At 59.0% G+C, this 23955-nt stretch overlaps 1 protein-coding gene across 3 annotated transcripts in view; it reads right to left on the reverse strand.

The window, feature by feature from the left end:
- Positions 1-1912: 1912 nt before the first annotated feature.
- Positions 1913-23955, reverse strand: part of ADCYAP1R1 (ADCYAP receptor type I) — a 32808-nt gene continuing 10765 nt past the window's right edge. The window contains exons 5-16 of one of the 3 annotated variants that reach the window (XM_008147506.3): positions 23094-23135; positions 21682-21794; positions 20949-21046; positions 20471-20603; positions 19466-19619; positions 19003-19063; positions 18426-18495; positions 15362-15453; positions 8321-8404; positions 5000-5129; positions 3639-3680; positions 1913-2101 (exon numbers count right to left, since the gene is read on the reverse strand). In XM_008147506.3, coding sequence (XP_008145728.2) covers positions 1913-2101; positions 3639-3680; positions 5000-5129; positions 8321-8404; positions 15362-15453; positions 18426-18495; positions 19003-19063; positions 19466-19619; positions 20471-20603; positions 20949-21046; positions 21682-21794; positions 23094-23135 — 1208 coding nt within the window. The remainder of the gene's footprint in view (positions 2102-3638; positions 3681-4999; positions 5130-8320; positions 8405-15361; positions 15454-18425; positions 18496-19002; positions 19064-19465; positions 19620-20470; positions 20604-20948; positions 21047-21681; positions 21795-23093; positions 23136-23955) is intronic. The other 2 variants (XM_008147531.3, XM_054726263.1) reach the window with 2 other exon arrangements.

Here is a 23955-nt window from a genome sequence, read left to right on the forward strand (position 1 = left end):
GCACTAGTCCCCTCATCTCCCAAATGGGGAAACTGAGGCCCGGGCAGGGAGCGCCCTGTCCCCAGGCCCAGGGGTCTGAGCCTGACAGGGGAGGCCCCAAGTCTCTGAGTCCCAGCCTGTGGCCCCTTCCAAGCCGCTCCGGCCCCTCGAAGCGCCAGATGTCCAGTGGACACCCCTTTGCGGAACACACTTGCCTCCCAGAGCAGGGGAGGGGGCCCCGGGGCAGGTGCCAGACGGGAGGACCGCGGCACACCCCACGGCCAGCCTGCGTCGCCCAGGTGCCCAGGAAGTGCAGGCAGCTCCTTCGCCCTCCGATTTTGCCTAAGACCCAGGGCCTCCAGTTCTCCAACCCACACAGCTCAGCCCTCGCCGGCCGCTCCGACGGCCTCTCCGGTAATGAGCAGCGCACAAGCCCCAGGCCCCTTCCTCCTTCTCAAACCGGACAAAGCCACCCTCACCGTCCACCCAAGCTCCGCAAGCATCCCAGACCACGACCACGAAGCCAGTCCACACACTCAGGCGGGGACACCAGTGCTGACATGGCACGACGCCAGCCCCACACGGTGTCCCCACACTCGGGGCGTGCATGGCGCTCCAGCGCTGTCCTCCACCCCCACCCCGAACCTGGGCTGGCCATTTCTTCCTCACACTGTAGGGGGCCAGGACGGGCGCTGGGGTACCCAACTCCTTCCACCTGCAGCTTCTCCTAAGACGCCTGTGTGTGTGCGGGGGGGTGGCTTCCCTTCAGCATCGAGGACACCTCAGCGTCCTTCCTGTGACTCGAGGGCATGAAGACACGGGGGTCTTTGCCCAGGTCTCAGAGAGACTTCCTAGCTGAGGCCCAGCCCCAGGAGCTAGTGGCTGGGGCTCCTCGGGGTGGCGGTGAGGGTAGGTGATGGGGGGAGGGGGGTCCTGGGCCTGGAATTGGGCCCACGGAGGGCTAAGGTGCTTCATCCTAGCCATGGCTTTGACTGAGGGGGAGGGGAGCTGGGGAGGACTTGGGGGTTCTGTGAGGTGGACGTGGCTGGGGAGCAGTTATTGCCAGGCATCCATCTCTCCTTCCACAGCTGATGCCTGGGCAGGAGGGGCAGAGGAGAGGCTACCGGGCGAACCCCTGCCACATGAGTTGGGGCAAATCATGGAGATGGTGAAGGCCTCGCATGGGTCCTTCCCCCCGGCCGTCTCCTTCCCATCAGATGCGCATTTCCAGCTCTTGGCAATCTTCCATGGGCCAAATGAAAAGCACCAGAACATTCCCCGACCTTTAGCCCCGCACCCAGACGGCAGTCTCGGAATGAAGCGCCCTGGAGCGGTCCTGCCGCCCGATGCCCAGGAGCTGGGCACCCGGCCACCGAGACGTGGGGCGAGCAGGAGGGACCTCACGCCTGGCCTGCGCTGAAGGCTGCGCTGGCATCCACGCGGGACCCGGGCTGGCCTCGGCGACGGGCAGGCCTGAGAAGGGCCCCCGACGGACGAGAAGTCCACGCTGAGAGTCAGATACTCTGAGAGGCTGTTGGGTGGGGCCCACCAGAACCCGCAAAGCAAGGTTCTCGGCCTCAGGACCAGGTCAGGCGATCGCTGAGGCTTGGGGCGGGGGGGCGGGGGGGGAGGTGGAGCTGGGACCCGCTGGAGTGGGCAGGGACACTGGACGAAGGGACCGGGATGGTACAACTTTTCCACATCTGAGGAGTATTTACACGTCTGGGGTCAGGGCCCAGGGGTCCGTGGTGGGTGGGGCCAGCGCCAAAATTGGAAGGGGGGCGAAATACCCTCTGCACCTGCATCCTCCTCCCCCCTCGGGGAGCCCGGCTTCTGGCCCGGGGCCTGCCCGAAGGGAGAAAAGAGGCAACATGCGTGGCCGGCGCCCGCCGGCAGCCCAGCCTGGCGTGGAGGAGAGGAGGGTGGAGGGGGTTCAGGTGGCCAGGTTGTCGGCCGGGAGGCCGGACATGCGGATCTGGGAGCTGCTCTTGCTCAGGATGGAGAGCTGGGTGCCCCCGTTCACCCCGCTGCTGGCCAGGGACGGGTGCCGGTGCTTGAAGTCCACGGCGAAGTAGCGGTTCACCTTCCAGCTCCGCCACTTACGCTTGATCTCCGCCTGCACCTGCAGGGAGCAACAGGGCCGTCACCTCCCAGCAACGTCCTCTCCGACCTCGTCCGCCTGCCTCCTGCCCCGGGGCCCGCCCAGACTGGCACGGCCACCTCCAGCCGCGCCCCGCCCGCTCCCAAACTGCAGCTGGCAGCCCCGGGCCCCGGTGGGAAAGAAAGGCCGGTGAGGATCTGACCGAGCCCCGAGCCCACGTCACTGCGGAGCCAGGCCCACGAGTGGCTTCCTGGGGTCCGTGGCCGCTCGTGTCCACAGCCAGTGGCCAGCCGCTAGGGGCCTTCAGGAAGCTTTACGGCGCTGGCCCTGGGCGGACAGATCGGGGGCAGGCGCCCTCTGGCTGACCCTCACCGTGGGCTGCATGTTAGACCCGTGTGGGGCGCTTTCAAAACCCAGACGCTCGGACCCTACCCCCCAACAAGCACATCAACATCTCTGGGGAAGTCCTGCGCCTGTTTGAAAACTCCCAGGGTCTCCAGGATGCAGTCCGGGCTGAGAACCACAATAATGCACCCCCTGGGTGAACACCCCCCCACTTTTGCTCTTAGCTTGGTGTTTGGGGGGGCACACCCCATTTCTGCCTTTGTGCACCTCCCGTCCAGAACCTTGGTGGGGTGCACAGACTGCACAACTGGAAACGGTACTGGCGCCCCTCCAGCCCAGCTCCCCGTCCACAGCAGCCCCGGGCAAGCCGTGTACTCCCCGTCTCCCCGCTGCCTCTCCTGGTCTGGCCTGGTCTGGCCTTGCTGTAGGGCAGGGGGTCCTCAAACTTTTAAAACAGGGGGCCAGTTCACTGTCCCTCAGACCGTGGGAGGGCCGGACTATAGTTTAAAAAAAAACTATGAACAAATTCCTATGCACACTGCACATATCTTATTTTGAAGTGAAAAAAACAAAAAGGCAAAAACACCCGCATGTGGCCCGCGGGCCGTAGTTTGAGGACGCCTGCTGTAGGGCGTCGGCGACCACAGAACCAAATCTTCTTTCTCACATGCAGAGTGGGGAGGCTCGCCGAGTCTCCCAGCCAAGACCCAAGCCTGGTGCCACGAGTCCCGTCCACACTCAGACCCACCCCCCCACCCAGCCCCACCTCAGCACCTCTGGTCTCGGCTCCGCTCAAAGCGTCACCCTAACAGGTTAGCTCTGGGGACCCCAGAGCAGAGCACTGGACGTGAGCATCACTAGAAGGTGCCGGGCCTCTCCCCGTGGTCTCTGCCAAGTCCCCACAGTCCCCTCTCTAGAGGGGGGGGGGGGTTTGGGCTGAACTTTGGGCAGCTCCCCGCTCAGCACGCCTGCCCATCTCAGCCTCCTGGGCGACAGGCACCACCCTACGCCTTGCCCTTCCTCGCTGTCAGTTCTTCTTTCCTAAGGCACAGCCTATGAGAGCCCTCCCAGGCGGGTTTGCCCTGCAGCTGATGCCTGTATGGGGGGCGAGGGGATCTGCTCCAGAGGCTGGGCCTCGGCTGTACAGGCGGCACCCTATCTGCTCCCAGAGAGCCCCCCTGCACTGCGGAGAAGCCAGAGGGCGGGGTCTTACCTCCCCATTCAGAAAGCAGTAGAGAACAGCCACCACGAAGCCCTGGGGAGAGAGAGCAAGGAACCTGAGCACGCCCGCCGGGACCTCCGCGCAGGGCGCGTGGGAGGTGGCAGGAGTGACCAGGGAGCAGGATAACACGATCACTCGGATAGGGCACCTGCCGCCCGGGAACCTGGGGTGAGGTCAGTTCTGCTCCACCGAGACGGCCACAGCCACGGAGCCACCTGGCTGAGGAGGGAGCCCCTCCCACGGACACACCTGGCTTCCGAGCTCACACCTCCTTGGTCAAGTCCTTCCCTTTCCCCAAGGCCAGCTCTATCCCTCTTCCTCCACGAGGCCTCCCCTGAATGCCCCAGAATGTTCTCTGGGCTCCCCAGCCAGCCCGCAGGCCCCCCGAGGGCAGACCCGGCAGGACAGCCCGGCCCTGTGTTATACGCAGCCCTCCCTAGGCCACACGCTCTGCACACGCACCCAGACACCCGTGAGCGCGTGCGTGCACACAGCAGGGCCCAGCGCCCTGCTACGTTCTTTATGGAATGCTCTGCCTGGACAGGACCCGGCCTGACTCCCAAGCTAAGGCTTGGTCTTTCTAACCAGCAGTGTCATCAGCGTAAGAATTAAAATGGGGGGAGGGAGAGACTCAAGGCAGATACACAGAGGACCTTTCAGACCCTCAAAGTCAAACACATGTTTAAACACGTGGGTTCAGGACAGATTCTCTGCTGTAACCTGGGGGCACTCCGGGGAGCCAGTCCTGCCTGCCCGGCCCACGCGTGCTCCCACCTGTTCAGTTGCTCCCACCTGCACTGTCACACCACCTCTCCGTCGCTCACTTGTTTACACCCACCTTCTGACTCCTTCGCAGATGGAGTCCCCAGTCCACCACGCTCCTCCCGTGGGTCACTTATTTATATGCCCGCGTGCTCTCCCACCAGTCCCGCTCGCTCGGCGCTCTGTGGCCGGGTCCTGTCCTAGGGCCCTGACTTGGGCAACACAGAGCCCCAGCGCTCACGGGGTGCACAGTCCACAGACCGGAGTCAGGACGTGGACACAGAGGTCTCTTGAGGCCACCCTGTCGGCACCCGGAGCGCTGATGAGGGATGGGGAGCCACCGTCTTAGATCTCCCGAGAGAGGCCTGGCTCACGCCACCCGGCCACAGTGACAGGAAGACACCAGTGTCTTCTCACAGAAGCCAGAGTGCAGGCAGCAGGCAAGGGCTTTCCCAGCCCCAGCTGGTCTAGTGCTCTTACAGCAGAGACGGAATCCTGGAGGCCCAGTTCAGGTTAAAGAAGCTTCTAGAACCACCAGCAGGTTAGGGCCAGGGCCCTGGATCCCTGTGAGCTCTGCCCCCTGCACGTACCTGGAAGGAGCCCAGGCCCAGCTCAAACACCAGCCTCTCCCTCTTGCTGACGTACTCGGGGGAGAAGGCGAAGATCGTGTAGTGGATCCCGAACAGCGGGATGAGCAGCAGGGTGGACCGCGCCAGCCGCCTGTTGGGAGAGAGGAGGACATCCGCTCTGGGGGCCACCAGAGCTTGGGCCAGAGCCGTGGAGGACAGAGAACCCCAGTCCCAGCCCTTTTTTCTCCCCAGAGCCCTGTCCCTGAGCCCCCCTTCAGGCTTCTCCCCGAGCACGCAGGGCCTAGGAGGGGAGGTGGCTGACAGAGCCCGCACCCCAGAGCTCCCTGGGAGGTTCTGGGGGACAGCCCCCGGTCTGCAGGGCTCCTGTCCCTCTAGGCCACATCCTGCAGACCCGGTGAACGTGCACATGTGAGCATGTGATTTACAGACACCCCCAGGGGGAAAGCGAAGTCAGGCAGATACAAGGGTGGGATTTGGAAGGCTGGAGTGACGGCGTGATGGGCCCTCGGCAAAGCCCACGCTCTCCTGCTGCAAAGGGAGCTCCCGTGTCTGAAAGGGTCTGGGCTAGTCATGGAGTGACAGCGAGGTGCTGAGGGCAGGGCGGTGGGTGGGGAGTGGGGGGAGTGGGCCACAGAAGGAGAGACTTGGGCGGGGTCCTAGGAAGGACCTACTGACCGTGGGCATGAACGATTCCCACTCAAGCAGGAGAAACCTGCCACCCGGAAACTGAGTCAAAGGGAGAGAAAGCTGTCTGCCTGCGGGTGGAGACCTCTTGCCCAGAAGCCAGCAATTCTGGGTTCCTCCGCCTGCCCCTGGCTCCTGGCCCGGTGGGAGGGGCTCTGTTCTGAGGGGTGGGGCACAGAAGCCACGTGAGACCTCAAGAGTGTGCACAGCGGTGCCCTTGTGGGCCCTGCTCTGAAAAGGGGGCTCCCAGAGGGTCTCCACGCATGGGACCCCGTCTCCGCCCACCCCAGCATACTGGCTGAGTCAGGGGGCGAGCGGGAGGCTCAGCCTCCGTGTCTCCCTGCAGCCCTGGGTCCCCGCGGGGGGCAGCTGGGCATGGGGGCTGCCATGGGAATTGGGGCAGTGACACCGTGTGTCCCTTCCTCTTCCCCATCCCCGCTTTTCTGGGGCAGAATGTTCTGTGGAGTCTGGGCTCGGGATCGCAGAAGCAAATCCCTGGAGTCAAGAGCGAGGCCCTTGGCTTCCCAGTGGGAAGGGAGGAGGGAAGGGAGGGAAGAAAGAGAAGGAGGGAAGGAGAGATGGAGAAAAGGGAAGGTAACCTGGGGAGACCTCCCTGGACCAGGCTCATCCCTGGAAGGACGAAGCCCCTCGAGAGCTGGGCGCCCACCCCTCTCCCCCTGCAGGCGGCCCATTCTGCAAGACCCGGCGTCCTCAGACCAGGGCTGGTGCCAGCAGGGTCTGGGCAGGCGCCCACTCTGGGCCCAGGCACGGGGCTGCAGGGTCTACGCCTCCATCGCCTGCTCTCTCCCTCTCAGGCTGCGGCTCCTGAAGGCGGCTGGCACCTCACTATCCCCACTGGCCTCGGGGCAGCACGTGCCGGCACAGCGCCCACCCCCAGGGCCTGTCCATGGAGGAACAGATGGCCGCACAGCCGGTCTGAAAGCCCTTACACTGACGGTGACCTGGGCACTCGGGTCCTGCTCCTCTGCTGGCACGGGAGCCTGGCACCGAAGACAGCAGGGAGTGTTAGCTAAAGGATGAAAATGTACACCCAGCTGGCGTGGCTCCGTGGCTGAGCATCCACCTAGGAGCCAGTCAGGGCACATGCCCGGGTTGCGGGCTCGATCCTGAGTGGGGGGCATGCAGGAGGCAGCCGATCACTAATTCTCTCTCATCATTGATGTTTCTATTTCTCTCTCCCTCTCCCTTCCTCTCTGAAATCAATAACAAAGATACTTAAAACAAAAAAATGAATGAAAATTTAAAAAGAAGAGGCCAGTGGCCTGGAAATGCAGACATGTGTTCATCTTGGGGGCCCCTCGGTGACGCTCCCTAAAGGGGCTACTTTACAAGAGCAGCTTAATTGGGGGGGAGGGGAGGGGCCTCCGGAGGGAAGGTGCCCTGGGAGGTGCCTGTGGCCCTGTCTTCCTCCCTCCAGCTCTCCTCCCACCAATGGGCCCGTTCCCTGGGACTCTTCCCTGCAGTTTGGAAGCGCCCTGGACACCAAAAGGCCACCCTCTCCAGCCTTAGTGGTGGTGGTGGATGGCCAGGGGTCCATGACCTTTGGAAACATAGTGACCTTTCGGGAATGGGCTCCGGCCCGGCCCAGCCCCTGGCCGGTGTGGCGACTGGTATCGGGGTGCCCGCTGCACAGCCAGGGATACACCTTCCCTCTGGCAGCCCTGAGGCTGCCCGGAACAGGCGGGGACTCTGCTGGGGACCCAGCACGTGCCAGGCACCCTCTGGCAGATGGGGAAGTGGAGGCAGGTGGGGAGATCCCTAGGGCCCAGAGTTCTGGGGCCTCTGCCCTTCAGAGCTGGCCAGAGGCCTTGGCATGGGGACACAGGGTGTGAGCCTCGGGACGCCCCTCTGAGGACAGTCACAGAATCACCATCGGATCTGATTAACCCACAGACAGTGACACAGGCCCTTGGCGTCTGTCCCCTGCCCCTAAGGGGCATCCGTGGCAGAGAAATACCAAGAACAGCTTCCCACAGTCAGAGATGCTCATCCGCACTTAGAAGGATGTCCAACGAGGCGGCTGCTCGGGCCAGAGACACCCGAGGGGCCAGGTGACAGGACTCCCTGGGTTCAAGTCCTCACCCTGCCCATTAAGTGACGTGGAGTGAGTCACTTCACTTCTCTATGCCTCAGTTTTCACATCTGTAAAATGGGGATCAACAAGTACCCACCTCATAAGGTTGTGGTGGGAACTCAGAGAGAGTGAACACAGACCGGGCACGGGGATGTGAGTGAGGTTTGCTGCGGTGAGGGTCCCTGTCCCGGGTGGAGGAACCAGCCCTATGAACTCAAGCTCTAAGGCTAGCAGAAATCAGTGAGCAGTTCCAACGACTCGACCAAGAGAAGTAAGACATTTGGGAAAGACCACACATCAAGGCAACAGCCAAGCCCCCGCGGCTCCATCCCCACGGCCTCCCTTCCCGTGCCACACGGCCCCCAAGAGTGCAGAGAACTCACAAGACACACAGAGGTCAACATGCAACAGCCAGGGGGGCTCGGGGCTGGGGGCACTGTGCTCTGCTCTCCCCAGCCCAGCGGCAGGACGCGGGCTCCAGGCGGTGGCGGCATGCGCCCCCCCACCCCTCCAGGACACGGGCCACAGCCACGCACACTTACAGAGTAATGGTGGACAGTTCTGACATCTTGCAAGAGTGCTGCTGAGCCCGCTCTGGCCTGCAGTAGCATTTCTGCACGCAGCTGCTGGTGTGACAAGATCAGCACTGGTGTCAGCCGGGGCACCGGGCAATGGAGAAACCGAGGTGGGACTGAGAGCCACAGAGTCCACGGGGAGGGGAGGGCGGGAGGGCAGAGGAGCCGAGGGTGTGGACACAGGACCGGGCAGTGACATGGAGAATGAGGAAGCCGAGGGCCAAGACAGGGTCAGCTCAGGACAGGGAAACACACACCCACACGTGTACACGTCTGTGCATGGACATGCACACACACACATGCGCACTCACACTGGGACCACCGACGTGGGGGTGGGGCTCGAAGAGAACACGTGTTCAGAAGGCGGGGCCTCGGCTGGGTCTCTGAGCCAGAAGCTGTCTCCCGGGGCAGCGCTAGGCTCAGGGCGCGGCCTTGTCCGAGGCCACCCCGAGAGCTGGGCAACTGGAAACACCATGGATCTCGAGGTGCCCAGCCCTGGCGGACTGAGCCTGGAACCGGGCCAGCTGTGGGCTCATGACGAAGCCCGACTCGATGGCCACCGTCTCCCCCTCGTCACCTCTCTTCTTCCACCCGAGCCTTCCTATCTGAGCCCCCAGGCACCTCGGTGCGGGCATACGGGGGCACAGAGGTGGCCTGGACAGAACAGACGGTTAGTCCAGACCCGACCTATCCACCGTGACAGCCACTACCCATCGTGGCTGAGTTTAAATTAAATCAAATCAAAAAGCCACCTCCTCCCAGACCCTCGCCACACGGCAAGGACTCGACAGCCACATGTGCTAGCGGGTGCCACGCGGTCAGCACAGATCACGGGCATCCGCCGCCGCCGAGGGCTCCAGCACATGGCACTGGTCGGGCTCAGCCTCCTGAGAGAAGCCTGATGGGCAGCGGCTGAGGCTGAGGGGCATCTTTGGGGCACTGTTGCTCTGCCTGCAGAAACAAGTCATCTGAAGGGGCCCCTACGTGTGGGCCCGGGGTCCAGTCTAGCTGGACATGCCACTGGCGAGGCCGAGCCTCCCTCTGCAGAGGCTCACGTGGCACGCCCACCTCTTCCAGCCCTTCTCTGCCCGGGGGGTGCTTGGGATGGCACAAACCCGGACACTTCTTCTCCTTCTCGGACAAACACGACGCGGGGGGTTAAGGCTGCAATAGACTCGCCCGCTCCACACACCCTCCTCAGGTACCACGTGGCCTGAGCTCCGGGAACCTGCCCGTGGCTGCTGATCTGAGGGGCCGGATACAACCACAGAAATGCAGGACGGGGCTCACAGCTTCGTCATTGGTGAGTCCAGCTCTCTGACAGCAAGTCTGAGGGTCCTTGGCCTGGGGGACATGTCATTCTCCTGAGGCAAACCTTCGAGTCACACATTTCAAAGATGGAACCAGCCGAGGTCCCCCAGCGTCTGTGCCCCATTGTGTGTGTGTGGGGGGGGGGGGGGCGGGTTCTCACTTAATAAACAGCATCTCTCAATTCCCACCGCGCTGTGAGGTGGGCAGAACGGCCCATTTTAGAGATGAGGATGTGGGACACGATGCTGTGGGACACGATGCTCAGCTACCCAGAGCGGGGTCCCCAAACCAGCAGCAGTGGGGAGCCCCGCCTGAGAGCTCCTTAGGAAGCAGAATCCGGGTGCCACCCAGACCACGGCTCCGAACCGGCACTTTCACAAGATCCCCCGGTGGCCCAAGGCCAGTCCCGCACGGGAGACGGTTCCGCCTGTGTCCTCAGTGAATGTCAAAGGTCTGCTTCGTATGCACACACGGACAGGTGCACACACGTGCGCTGCTGTTCTTCTCATCACATACACATGTAAGTGTAATTCTAAAGGCTGGCCAGGTTCTCAGGAATGAAGCCATCCTAGTCTCCACGTGTATTTGCTGCCTCCCCCAGGTTGACAGGGTGGCGACTCTCTCCTAAGGTCAGTGGCCTACGTGTGGCACAGAAACCGGGGTCCAGGAGCCCGAGAGCCCGAACCTCAGATGAGCCTCTGACGCACCTGCACGCAGAACTCCAAAGCCTCAGCTGCTCCCCTCTGAGGTCTCTCCTGGCGCTCCCACACGGTCCCCCCTTCCTGGGCCCGAGGCCGGAACTCAGCCCCTGGGAGACGTGTGCCTCTGATGGGGAGTGGGGCGCAGGGGGCAATGGGGGGATCTGGCACCGGGGAGGGCTCTCAGAAGGATCTAGGGACAAAGGTAAGGGCTCTTTTTCCCAAACACACCCCTCCCTCAAATCCCCAATGACTGTCCACAAGGACCCATGGACAAGAAACACGAGAGGGCGGCAGGAAAGCCAGAGACAGGCGTGAGAGACGTCAGATTCCCTGCCGGTCACAGCGACTAGTGAAGGAGGGAAAGGAATTTAACCACGAGGAAGAGAGAAACCCAGGCCGACGGACGCACTCCGTTCTGACTTGGATCCGAGGGAAGATAAGAAACTCAGACAAGGGTGCTGGGTGGGGCTTCTTGGCGAGCAGCGCCAGCCCGTCGCAGAGGGGAGACCCCGTCGCAGGAAGTCAGAGAGCCCGGCTCCCAGGCCCGGGCCTGCCAAGGCTTGGCCGTCCGTCCGCAGGAAGGTCAAAGCCATGTCCAGGTCTGGGCTCTCCCATCTATAACCAGGGATGCAGCACCGGGTGTCGTGGGCCCCTGTTTGGTCTCGGGCCAGACTCCGCGATGCTTCGGTGCCTTCAGAGGGCGGGGCTGCCGGGCTGTAGGCCTAGGCAACACCTGACGGGATGCTAGACGAGACCCCAGCAGGCAGCCCCGTCTGGTCACCCTGATCCTAGTGACCAGTGTGGCATTGGATATGCCCAGCCCTCAGGATGTCGTGGTCTGAACTGAACATTCTCTAGAGGGTCCCCCTGATGCTAAGAGGCTGGGAACCCCCAGAACCCAACCCAGTCCCCAGGAAGGCTTTCCACCCCACACTGGTACCCCTACCAGAAGCCCAGCTCGGGGGTACGACACTTGAGCTCAAGGCTCTGATTGGCCACTGACTCGCTGGGTGACCTTCGGGGGGGCCATTTTCCTTCTCCAGGCCTCAGTTTCTCTATCTGCAAAGTGGGGGTAACCATGCCCTGCTGCCAATCCCTAACAGGAGTTGGGATGATGGGGTGCTCTGAGACAGAGGAGAGGGTGCTTGAGTAGTGGAAGATGGAGCCCATCAGAACCGGGCGCCTTGGGGGGTGCCGGAGTCCCCGACTGGAAGCATCCTGGATGTACTCCCCCAGCCCGGAAAGGCCTGTCTGCAGAGGTAAATGCTGTCCTCCTGACACTGGGTCCATGACGGCCCTGCTGAGCCACCCAGGACATCACCGTGTCTGTTCTCTGCTCCTTCCTTTTCCCGGGGGCCGTGGAGACCCTCTGTGGGGCCCCCGAGGGGGACACAGATGGGGTTTCCCTCCCCCACACCAGACCCAAGAGGCAGCTTCCGATGCCCAACGTGCCGTGGGAAGCCCACCGGGAATGAAGCCCTCCTTCAGGGCCAGGCCTGAGCCGCTCAGCACAATCCTGTCTGCCCTGCAGCCTCCCCGCCCCTTCGGAGCCCCTGCTTCTCACAGAGGTAAACGCTGGTCCCCAGGGAAAGGCAGGCTAACCCTGACCCCGGCGGGCTGAGCCCTAACCCCTGCCCAAGACCAGGGCGAGCCTGAGCACAAGCCGAGCCCTGACCCAGGCCCGCACTCCACGCCCAAGCCCTGACCCCGGATGCTCACTGTACGAGGAGCACCAGGGAGAGAGTGTGGGGGGCTCAGTGCCCCCGCCCAGCCCCCCGGTCCTTGGGAGGCTGGGCCGAGAGCGCCGTCTTGGTCTACGGAGGACACACCCTTATCAGCTGAGCCGCTGGCACCAACCTACAGGAAAGGGGGTGAATGCTGGTCTGAGGGCACAGGCAGGGGGTCCTCTCGGGCTTTCTTGGGGACTCCCAGGCTTATATTTGTTCTGGAAACAGAGGAAAAAACCAAAAAGCTGTAGGTAGGTCTGAAGGGCTTCTCAGCCCAACACATACTTGGTGGCCCAAGGGGACACGGGCACCGCCCTCAAACCCTCTCCCACAGGCCTGCCCTCTCCGAGCCCCACCGTCTCCCTGCCCACAGCAGACGCCTTGCAGCTCAATGCCCCCCGGCGGGCAGCTTTACACCAGCTGGAACCCGGGGCCTCTTCCTCCAGGAAGCCTTGTTTATACACTTGCTTACCACCCTCTTCTGCCTGGGACGTCCCTGAGGCCGGGAATGGGGGAACAGTGGAGCCTGGGGTGCAGGGCCGGCCTGCCTGCAGCGCAGCTAGGCCTTCACTTTCCCACCGGACTCACTGCCCTTCACCGATAACCAGCTCCCGCGGCCGCGGCACGGGGGTGACATGTGCACGCAGACATTTATACGCCCAGCTCGCCAGGGCCCCGGGGTGCTCCTGAGCATTAAAGGTGCGTGGGCTGAAGTGCAGGTGACTCTCAGCGCCCTGAGTTCTCAGGAGCACCGTCCCTTTAACTCCCCCTCACTTCCACAGCGGGCCTCCTGGACTCAAACCCTCACTGAATTGAACAGGATCAAGCTGACCCTTGTCCTGCGTGGGTCCTACCCCACCCCCCACCCCCCACGTATCCCCCGGTGTGCAGACCACATCCATCCGAGGGTTTAACCCTTAGGGCTTGAGACGAGCACTTTCTCTGTAAAAAGGATTTGCTGAGATTTTGAGGGGATATTTTTTTCACGAGAGAAGCAAGCCCTTAGTGGGCTTTTTAAGCGTTTGTGCTCACATGTGCAGGCAGACTTCGTTTGTTTGCACTTCACAGATGGTGCTTTTTTTTTTTTTTTTTACAGTTTAAAGGGTTTTTGTTTGTTTGTTTAACATATTTTTATTGATTTCAGTTGAGCAGGTCTATTGGTACCATTTGCTCACTTCGTGTCTGTCACATTTTGATAATTCTGCAATATTTCCACTTTGTCGTTATTATTGTATTGGTTGTGGTGATCTGTGGCCGGTGGTCTTTGGTGTGACTATGGTAGTTGTTCTGGAGACCACACGCCAGGCCCATAGAAGACAAACAATGGACAGATGCCGAGTGTGTTCTGACTGCCCATTCCCGTCTCTCTCCCTCTCCTCGGGCCCCTGTTCCCCAAGACACAGCGACAGGGACGTGTGTCCTTACTCAGGCTGTGGCTGGGCCTGTGTGTCTCCGCACAGGCAGAGTGAGGGGGAGCGGGGAGAAGCCGAGAGAAGGGGTCCCGGGACCTCAGAAGAAGAGACAGACTCTACCAGGACCCGGGGCCGGGCGGCCGAGGCTGCTAGAGCTCAAAGGAGCGATGAGGCTGACTCAGCTACACACTGGCGTCAGGGATCTGAGATTAGTTCGGGGAGAGCCAATCCGCCCTCGAGCAGGAAACGGGGACCAGACACAAGGACACAGATCTTGACGCCGGACAGGGAGGAGGGGAGGAGAGCAGCAGGGCCGCGCTGGCCAGGCCGCGGGACAGGCAGGAATGGCCTCTCTAGGGCACTCAGTGCGTTGCAGAGGACAGGACTGGGAGACTGAATGACGTGATGGGGGGATAATGTTTTACTACATGACGTACACGTATAAGCAGAGGTTGGTAGGAACTTGCAAAAGTATGAAAAAACAGTAAAGGAATAAGAAAACAGGAGGGGGTTCCTTCCCAATGTAATGGAATCACCCTCCATGCGGACGGAACAAAGCTCACCCGCCAGGCCCTGCGCTGGTCCCCACCCCAGGGGAAGGGCTCCACAGGGGGTGGTGCCTGGGCTGCACCGACAGACAAGGGAAGCCCCGCGGAGTCTGGGGGAAGGACCTAGGATGGCTCTCTGAGCAGTCTCTGCCTCTCTCCCCGCTCCCCCCACCCCTCTCTCTCTTCAGAAGAATGGTTGGGTGGGGGAGCCCTCTGCTGCCCCACTTGTCCACTGGGCAGCTATTAACGTTCTGGGGTCTCTGATGAAGGCAGGACAAAGCCCCCCACGGATGCAATGAGAATACCTCAGCTCCTTCTAACCTGCTCTCCTCTTAAAAAGCCAAGGAAGCAACACCTGTGGCTCATACCCCACCCACGGACAGACCCCAGAGACTGCCCCCAGATTCTCTGTGCCCATCTCGCCCCTCCAGCCACCCCCAGGGGACTGACCTTCCTCCCCAGCATCAGAAGCGTCTCCACGCCCCACACACCTAGCTGGTCATGCTTCTGATCGCCAGGCAAGAAGAGTCAGGAGGAGCTGCTCAGTCTGACTCAGGGTGGGTCGAGGGCTGGGACAGGCTGGGACGGGGTGACAGGGTGGGCCACAGCAAGCAGGGATACGCTGCTGGGGACACGACTGCAGGAACACGTGTAGGGAACAAACCACATGGCAGTGGAAGTGAATGAAGAAAACCCTACACTCAATGGTAAGAGGTCGCCTGCGAACCCCATCAATCCAAAACCTATCAGATGTTCCTTTGCTCCGGGAAGAGGGAGTTCTAGGGGGAGGACCAGACCCCAACGTAGAGCTGCCCCAAGGGGAGGAGAAGAAAAAGACTCCCTCCTTCCATTACCCGGACCAACGAGAACGTCCACATGACCTGCTGGTGGGGCTGAGGCAACTTGCACACCAGGGCTGGGCGGGGACCATCAGGCAAGCCAGTGGCGCTCATGAGCATCCCAAAGAACCAAGATCCCCAAAGGAAATCCAACTTCTGAGCAACCAAGACCCTAGCTACCCTCGGGAACCTGGCCATTTCCGTCTGGATTTCCTAGGGTGACATGTCATCGGCCAGTCTCCTCCAATCTCTCTTCCCTTCCATGTCATCACCAGGTGGATTAGGAGCTGCTGGCCTGGCTGAAGACAGATGGGCAACTAGATTTCAAAGGCACTTTAATCAGAAAGAAATCTTGCAAGAGCCCACGCTAGGCTACCCTGTCCCCCAAACCCAGGCCTGTCCTCCGGTGCCTGCGTCAGGGCCCCCTCGGCTGGCGGAGGGGACGATGGCATTCACACAGTGGTACTTACAAGTAGATGCTGGACTCATTGCCTCCCATGTCCGGAGACTGGAGTTTCTGCACGAGGATGAAGATGATGCCCACGAAGAGCCCGAAGTTCACCTGAGGAGCAAGGGGAAAGCCGATGGAAACGATGCTGGGCGGAGCCTGTCCACACCCCTGCCTCTGCATACGCTACTACCCCCCGAACAGGGCCCCCCACCCCCATCCAGCCGAGATCCCAGCTAGACTCAGAATTCAGGATGGCGTTCATATGGTTGAGATGACAGAAGAGACAGACACAGAAGAATTCCACAGGAGTACCGAGAAACGGGTAAGGTATCATTAGTGAGCCAGGAAAGTGAGCCATTTCCAGCAGAGAGAGAGAGAGAGAGAGAGAGAGAGAGAGAGCAGACAGGGTCGGCGTGATGGAATAATTCCAACGCCAGACAGAAAGAGAAGGGGCTGCTGCAGAGGTGAGAGCTGGCCTCTGGGAACGCCAAGTTCACAGTCACTGAATATGGGGGGCCGGGATGGACAACCACACCCATTATCCATTCAAGGCCTGGGAATGGGAACAGCAGCGTTTACCTGCAGGTACAGACCAGGGCAGAAGCTCTCTAGTCAAAGTGGGGAGCAGTGTGTATGGTGAGGAAGGAGGGAGGCAAGCAAATTAATAGAAATGAGGCACCGCAGGAGGAGAGCACGGCAACATCCGATGCAGCCAAAGCAGCGCTCCGAGGAAAACGATAGCCCAACACTTACTTGCTAAAACATGATAAATGCTGAAGATAAAATAATTAAGCATGCAAATCGAAGGCTAGGGAAAGAGTACCACAAATGTAACGTAGACAAGAAAATTAAGCAAGACCAAACTTCATTATTTTTTAAAAAAAAAATAGGGGGAAAAAGGTAGACCGGGTCAATAAAAATACATTTCCATGTGAGGTCTTGTTTGTGCGTTTTCACAGAGCTGTTGGGATTATAAAGCATGCCGTGTGAGGGCAGGGTGCTGTTCCTCAGGCACTCTACCGCTCTCATCAGCACCTGGCATTTAGCTCAGTAAACAATGCTAACTGCATAAGTCCATTCAAAGGGGGAAAAAGTAATTAAAAAAAAACAACACTAAAAGCTTCCCTCTATATCAATAGTAATCTACTAAAAAAAATGTAATGAAAGAATAAATCCAGACTGGCTGGATTTATCCTGGAGGTAAATTACAAAGACAACTGAAAAAACTGTACAAAATGACTCTATGAGAAAGAATGAATAAATGGAGATTCATGTATGTTCTTGGAGAGGAAGACTCGATATTTTAAGAATATCAGTCACAGTTATCCCTCCTTCCTCACCCCGAGCAGATGCTTAAAACCGTGGAGAATACCAAACCCTACGTATACTATGTTGTTTTTTTTCTATAAAAACATATCTGTGATAAAGTTTAATTTGTAAATTAGGCATAACAACAATATACTATAATAAATGTCAATGTGGTCTTTTTCTCCCTCAAAATATGATAATCAATCTGATCACTGACCAAGATGGCTGCTTTGACTAACAGGTGTGTAGCCTATACAGTGAGGATACACTGGACAGAGAGATGGTCCATCCTGGGGTAGGACAGTGTGACACAGCGCAAGATTTCTTCACGCTACTCATAATAGTGTCCAATTTAAAATTTATGAATTGTGTATTTCTGGAATTTTTCTTTTAAAATTTTTTCCAGCCTGGCTAGCATGGCTCCGTGGTTGAGCATCGACCTCTATGAGCCAGAAGGTCACGGTTTGATTCCCAGTCAGGGCACATGCCCAGTTGTGGGCTCGATCCCCAGTATAAGGCAGGCAGGAGGCAGCTGATCACTGATTCTCTCTCATCATTGATGTTTCTCTCTCTCTCTCTGTCTCTCCCTTCCTCTCTGAAATCAATAAAAATATATTTTCAAAAAAATTGGTTTCCATACCACAGTTGACTGTAGGGAGCTAAAAACTTAGAAAGCAAAACGGTGGATAGCTGGGGGAAGGGTGGGACTACATTTTCCAAATTAGTTTATAAATTCAGTTTAATTCCTATAAAAATTGCAATTAGACTATTTTCTTGCAACTGGCCAAAGGATTTGAAATCACTTGAAAAAGAAAATATACAAGAAGATTTTGAAGGAAAAAAAAAGAATAAAGAAGGGAAAATTAGCATACCAGATATGAAAACATGCTACAGTGTTATAGTAACTAGCCCAGTGGGGTACTGACCATGGAAGAAGCTAGTAGATTAGTAACATCAAACTGAAAATCTGGAACCAAATAAAATACAGTGAGTGCTTAAGATACAGTGACATTTCAACATAATGGAGAAAGGATAATCTATTCAATAGAAATAATTGAGAGACTGGAACATCTATCCACTAGGGAAAAAAAATAAAATTAGATAAATTTAGGTATCATTTCAGATCAAGGAAATAAAATTTCAGCCGGACTAAAGCATGTAATAACCCAATCGACAAAAATGTGACAAAACAATTAAGAAGCATATCTTTCTGTCATAGGTCTGGAAAGTCCTCCTTAAGCAAGAAAAAAGGCTCGGAATGTGGAAACAGGAAGCCTGAGGGTTTGACCGCATAAGAGTTATGGCGTCTTGGAAATACACTTACAACATGTGTACCGAATGTAGGGTTATTATCCTTCAAACAATAAGACAGACAACAACGGGCTAGAAAAATAAGCATGAAAAAAGATAAATAAAAAGGTAATAACCAGAATAAAAACAAATTGTCAACAAATATCTGGGGAAATGCCCTGAGGCACTAGCAACATGGAAAAATGCACATTAAAGCATCGAGCAACCATTACCCCCACCCCCCAAAGACTGTCCACAATTATGCACAGAACTCTCTCTAGTCGTGTCTTTTGTGATGAGGGGAAATGGGAGCATACAAATGGCCAGTACTCTCAGGATAGCTAGAGCACATGTACATCCATGCTGCAGAATACAATGCAGCCATGAGAAGGGAGGAGGTTGGTTTAGGTTTCCTCTCCCGTCTCGTGCCTTTATGCCCAAGCCGCCGCCACCTCTTCCCTGCTCCTTGTCCCAAGGGCACTCACCATTATGGAACCAACCACGGGGCCTTTGATCACCCACCACAGAGGAGTGCTGTCATTCATATCCCAGCAGCTGAAAGACAGAGAGAGAGAGAGGAGAGGTTATGCTCAGGGACAGGGCCCCTGCAGGACCATGTCTCTGGCCCTGGCTGGTGCTTCCCCTGCAGCTCCCCGAGGAGGGGCGGCTGGAAGGAGAGGTCTCGGGTGCCGGGGGCCTTCCCTCAGCAGGGATTGCAGCCCAAGAGTCAGGGTCACCACAGGGCTTCTGGGCAAAGGCCACCTTCCCCCTTCACACCTAGGACTCTTGGGGGAGAGGGGGGAGCTTCCCCTTCTCTCTTCCTCCCCTCCCTGAAAGGAAACAGATGCTCAGCTCTGGCCCAGGAGCAGAGCGGGGCTCTGAGCCATGCTCCTTCCCACTGCCTTCTGGCTGAGGTGTAGCTGAGTGGACCCACCTGTGGGCAGTGCAGGGCGCAGTGGGTGCCCCAGCCTGGTATCGCTTGTCTGGGGCCGGTAAAGCGGGGTCAGGGCCCCATGGAGAACCCACACAGAAAGCCAGCCCAGCTCTCGGGCACGCACTCACCCTGTGTTGTCAAAGTAGAGCCTCAGCGCAGCCCACACCGACACACAGATGGTTGGGGACCCTGTGAGAGCAACACGAGGAGCCCCGTAACAACAGGAACGCCAACGGGCCCAGTTCCCCCCCTCAAACTTGGGGCTCCCTGTGGCTATCATCCCCACTCAGACATGGGGTTCTGACCCACAGGCACGGCTCCCTCTCAGACCTGGAGCTTTGTGGACCCTCACTGTCCCTTGTACCCAGAGGCCCAGGTCTCCCCCAGACCACGGGCTAGCTCGCCTTACAGAGGATGTCCTCTCAGAAGGTGGGCTTTCTGGGGGCAGGAAGAGCAAGAAAGGGTGCAAGCCGCAGGTGTGTGGCATCGGGGCAAGGGGGGAGGAGGAGACAGGGAAGTTCCTCCTCTGGTCTGACACTCCCCCACGGGGCCCCGAGGACATGCCTGGCCCCGAGGCCACAGCAGACCTACCCCAGCCAACCATGGTGTACCAGTAGAAGTATCTCCTCTCGGGGAAGAAGGTCTCCACCAGCAGGGTGAAGAGGTACAGGCCCTCGATGAACAGCCAGAAGTAGTTGGACACGACGCAGTAGTGAAAGAAAACCATTATGGCCTTGCACTCCACCTGCCGAGAGCGGGGGGCCGGAGAGGGAGGGTGACGTGAGCCCCCATCCCCTGCCCCGCCGAGCCCTGAGATCCAGCCCCGGGAGCAGGGAGAATCCCGAGGGCCCTTTAGTTCTGGCCTGCTCAGGCTCACACCCCATGGGTCGGAAACACTCAACACTCCTGGCTTCGAAGAGTTTAAAGTTGCAGCAGCCCATGATTCGGAGTCAAAGCTACCCACGGAGTCAACACTGCCCATGTCAGCAAAGGATGGGGTGGCGGTGAGCACTGAGCCCCACCCCCAGGCTCATTCTCCGCATCTTCCTGCCCCTTCCCAGGCCCCACAGGCTAGGTGAGTAGGCAGGTCCCTGCGGGAGGCCCCTTGTTCAAATGAGGGCTTTAGACATCACAGGGCTAGAGGAGGTACCCCTGGGCCCCCCAGAAATCTCACAGAGGCCTGCTCTAAGTGTGCCTCCCAGGCCGAGGCCCTGGGCTCTAGGTAGATTTTGCCATCCTACCCCATCCAAACCCATCTTCTCTGCTGACCTGCGGTCTGAGGTCGGGGGAGGTGGTCTAGGAAGATGCCGGCCCACAGCCCTTGGGCTCCGTCCTGGGCGGTCGGTAACCAGCCGAGGCAAGCCCTCTGTGAGCCTGTGCGCATCCTAGCCAAGTGGGACCCGGCCTTTCCACCTGACCTCTGACTGCTCTGCCGAGTGCACGCCGGTGCCGAGGGCCAGGCAATGGCCTCAGGCAGGGGCGTCCCTGGCTACCAGTGGCCTGGTGATCGCTCCTGGATATCTCTGGACTGTGTGTTAACCTGCAGGAAAGCCCCGGACCTCGGCCGTCCGGGGATGTCCCTGGCCGGGCACTCACGGTGGAGATGAAGCAGTGGTTGTTGTCCTGCTCCTCGTACAGGATCCAGTCCTTGATGAAGACCGAGATGGCCCTCAGCATGAAGGACGCGAACAGGTTCATGTGGATGAAGTTGCGGGTGCAGTGCAGCTTCCTGCCCAGCGAGGGAGAGGCCTTGAGGCGGGAACCCACAGCACGGCGGCGCACTCGGGGATGCTATGGGCCCCCACCCTGACCACCCCTCCTTCCTGCTCTCTAAGTTGCAGGCCCCCAGCACCCAGCCCATGACCCCTCTATGTAGACCAGGAAGGCACAAGCGAGGCAAGTAGGTCTCCTCCCTGGACAGGCCAGTTGCCCTCTCTGGGGTCATGTTTCCCATCCCTCATCCTGGAGTGGGGGAGGCCCCTGCCCACCAGCTCCAGAGCTGACGTCCAGGGGGCGTGGCGAGGGCTCTGAACTGGGGTGGGCACGCTCACTGGATCACTGCTGGAGAGCTTACCGGAAGCGACACAAGATGACCATGGCAGTGGTGAGGGAGACGAGGGACGTGCTGTAGCCAACTGTGTACAGGGCCTTCACCGACATGTAGTAGTAATTCTGGGGCAGGGCACAGGATGGGTGGGGTTCCATGTGGGGTCTGCCGGCCCCCAGCCCAGTCTCCCACCTCTGGGCCCGCCGCCCAGCCCCTCCTTCCTCCCTCCTCTGGCTGATCTCACCTCCTCCCCGCTCAGTGCCTCTACCTCTGAGACCTCCCCAAGCCCCCATCCCCCACTGAGTGGCTTCCTCCCCTCTGTAGTGTGTCTGCTCTCGTCAGATGCTCCATAAATGCTTGAGCGCAGGAGCTCTGAGCAATCCAGTCACCCCTTAGCCTGGAAAAGGGTCCAGGAGGCCCCCTGCCGGGCCCAGCAATGGCCCTCCTGCTGCTGGGCCACAGGAAGGCTGGGTGTCCCAGAGGAGTAGCCGGGGAGGTGGGGGCCCGTGGTGAGCGCCGCAGGAGCTCAGGCAGCAAACCGGCTGCTTCTCCGTCCAGAATGAGTGAATGAGAGTCCTACCCTCCGTGCACCCGGACACGGTGGGTGCTCATGCGTGCTGCCTGGGGACCGGAGATGCCTATCATCCCACCAGGAGTCACAGCCTCTGCTGGGGACACCCTTCCACCGCCTCCACAACCCCACTCCCACTCACTGACTCTGGGCGGGGGTGGGGGGGGGGGGGGGGGGGCAGACACTCACCTGGTCCCCAGACTCAGATTCATTATATTCATCAAACCCACAAGCTTCTAAATAGTGAGGGAAGGGCTCCGACCAGCCGTCCTTCGTGCAGTTCCGGCTCACCACCCTCATGCCTGCGGTGGAAGAACGCAGGCACAGAGATGATCTAAGAGGCCTTGAATCCTTATTCGAAAGTTACTCCACACGTAGGGATTCCTGGGAAGCATGGCACTAGGTTCCTGAAATCCTCCACTGTCTAAGTGTGTGTGTGTGTGTGTGTGTGTGTGTGTGTGTGTGTGTGTGTGTGTGCGGGGGGGAGATAGTGACTGTTGATGACCGCAAGCTGGGCCTTTACAAAGGGCGTGGGGATCGGGGAAGGTGCAAGCTGCTCTCTTAACAAGGGGAGAGGGAACTGGCCTCCACGGTGCCTGGGATTCTGAGCCCTGTGACCCAGGGCAGGAGGGCGTCCAGGCCCAGGGAGAGAATCGCTTCCGCTCACAACTCCAAGACAACTGCTCCTGCTCCAGCACACCCAGCTCCGCTGCTACTGGCGGGCTCCTCCCAAGCCCCCGTGACCACCTCTTCAGAGAGTCCACGTGTCCCTGGGACCATGGCCTTGGCCACATTCCTCCCCTGCCTGGGCCTCGTCGCCTCTCCGCTTTGCCCACATCAGGGTGGTGGGAAGAAGAAAGGGAAGTTGCTTCAAAAAAACAATTTTTTAAAAAGTGTCCTAGAGGTATAGGCTCTTTCCTTCCTCTTATTCTCCTTCTTTACGTTTCCTTTGAATAACACAGCGTGGGCCCAGAACAGCATAAGCCTCTCCGTTCCGAACTCTGCCATGAACTGGCCACTCTGTTGTACTGCCCTCCAGACGGTCAGCACCGCAGTGACTCCCCATGACTGCACCCGGCTCTCCCCCCCAGCGATTCCACGGAGCACAGGACCTCAGGGCCCAGCTTCTCCAAGTGGCCGCCTCCCCAGACCAGCCCAACAGCATCACCTGGGAGACTGCCTGGACATGAACCTTCTCAGACCCCACCCCACAGGATTAGTGGCTCTGGGTGGGGGCCCAGGAATCTGGGTTTTCACAAGCCCACTGGGGGTCATGGCCACCATGAAAGTGTGAGAACCACCACTCTACACAGGGGAGTTCCAAGCTGTCAGGGCCACTTAAACCAGAAGGTTTTTATTTGGAGTCCACGATGGGGCTTCAAGAGATCTGTGTTCCCCTAAAATCGTATGCTCAGTGTTCTGTCTGGCACTTGAGGACAAATGTCCACGGAGAAGATCCACAGCTTATCAGAGAAGGAAAAGGAACTGCCAGAGGCCACACAGCCACAGAGAGGCAGAGCCAGGCCTGCTAGAGGGGTCCCCCTGCTCACACGTCAGCAGATGCCCCACCTCTAGCCAGCAGGTGGTTGATCCCAACGTACCTGCGAAGTCCAAGGAGTTAATGTCTTCAAAACCAAACTCTCCTGCAAAACACAGACATGGGCATGAGTCAGAACACCCAGCCACCAGCTTGCCAGGGCTGTTCACTGCTGGCCCTCCACGCGGGAAGGCCAAGCTCCCCTGGTCTGGAGGACGAGGGGCGGGGTCTCAGCCAGGAGGCAGCCTAGCACTGCACCCACACCTTCCTGACACACTGAGCATCCTACCGGCAATCCCATTTGCTTTGTGTTTCTGCAATCTAATGATGCCGATGACTCAGTTCTCCTCCCTGGACCACAGGAAGTGGAAATTGGACATTGTCATTGGTGAGAGGGCCTCCCCCGGAGTGGGAGAGGAAGGAAAGGGGATGATTGGGCCTTTTCAAGGACAAGGCAAGAAACAGCCACCCACGTCCTGGGCCTGAGGTTTCCTCTTTGACGCTCACCCCTCCAAACCACTCTCATCAAAGAGAACCCAGAACTTCAAAGACTTGATCCTCAGGCCTTTTTCTCTTTCCCGACTCTTTCTTCCCACCCCCACCCATGCTGACTCCCCTACTAGCAGTGCATCTCCATTTCCCCTCTACTTCTCCAAATTCTGTCCCCAAGGTCCAGCTGACATGCCACCTCCCCCAGGACTTCTCCCTGGACCTTTACATGGCTCTGCCCGCATGCGGCACCCTTAGATCTCTTTTGTTCTAGAGCTTGCTGTGCATTCCAACTCTGCAGCCACTTGGGGATGTCAGTATCTGTGTGGGCGCACACATACACTCAGGCCTGCACATATGTGTGTGGCGGGCTTGTTAACCCCTCCACGAGTGAGTCTCGTCCTCCCACACAAGTCCATGAGCACCCTGAGGCCAAG

Source organism: Eptesicus fuscus, chromosome 14 (assembly GCF_027574615.1).
Source record: "Eptesicus fuscus isolate TK198812 chromosome 14, DD_ASM_mEF_20220401, whole genome shotgun sequence".
Classification (NCBI taxonomy): Eukaryota; Metazoa; Chordata; class Mammalia; order Chiroptera; family Vespertilionidae; genus Eptesicus; species Eptesicus fuscus.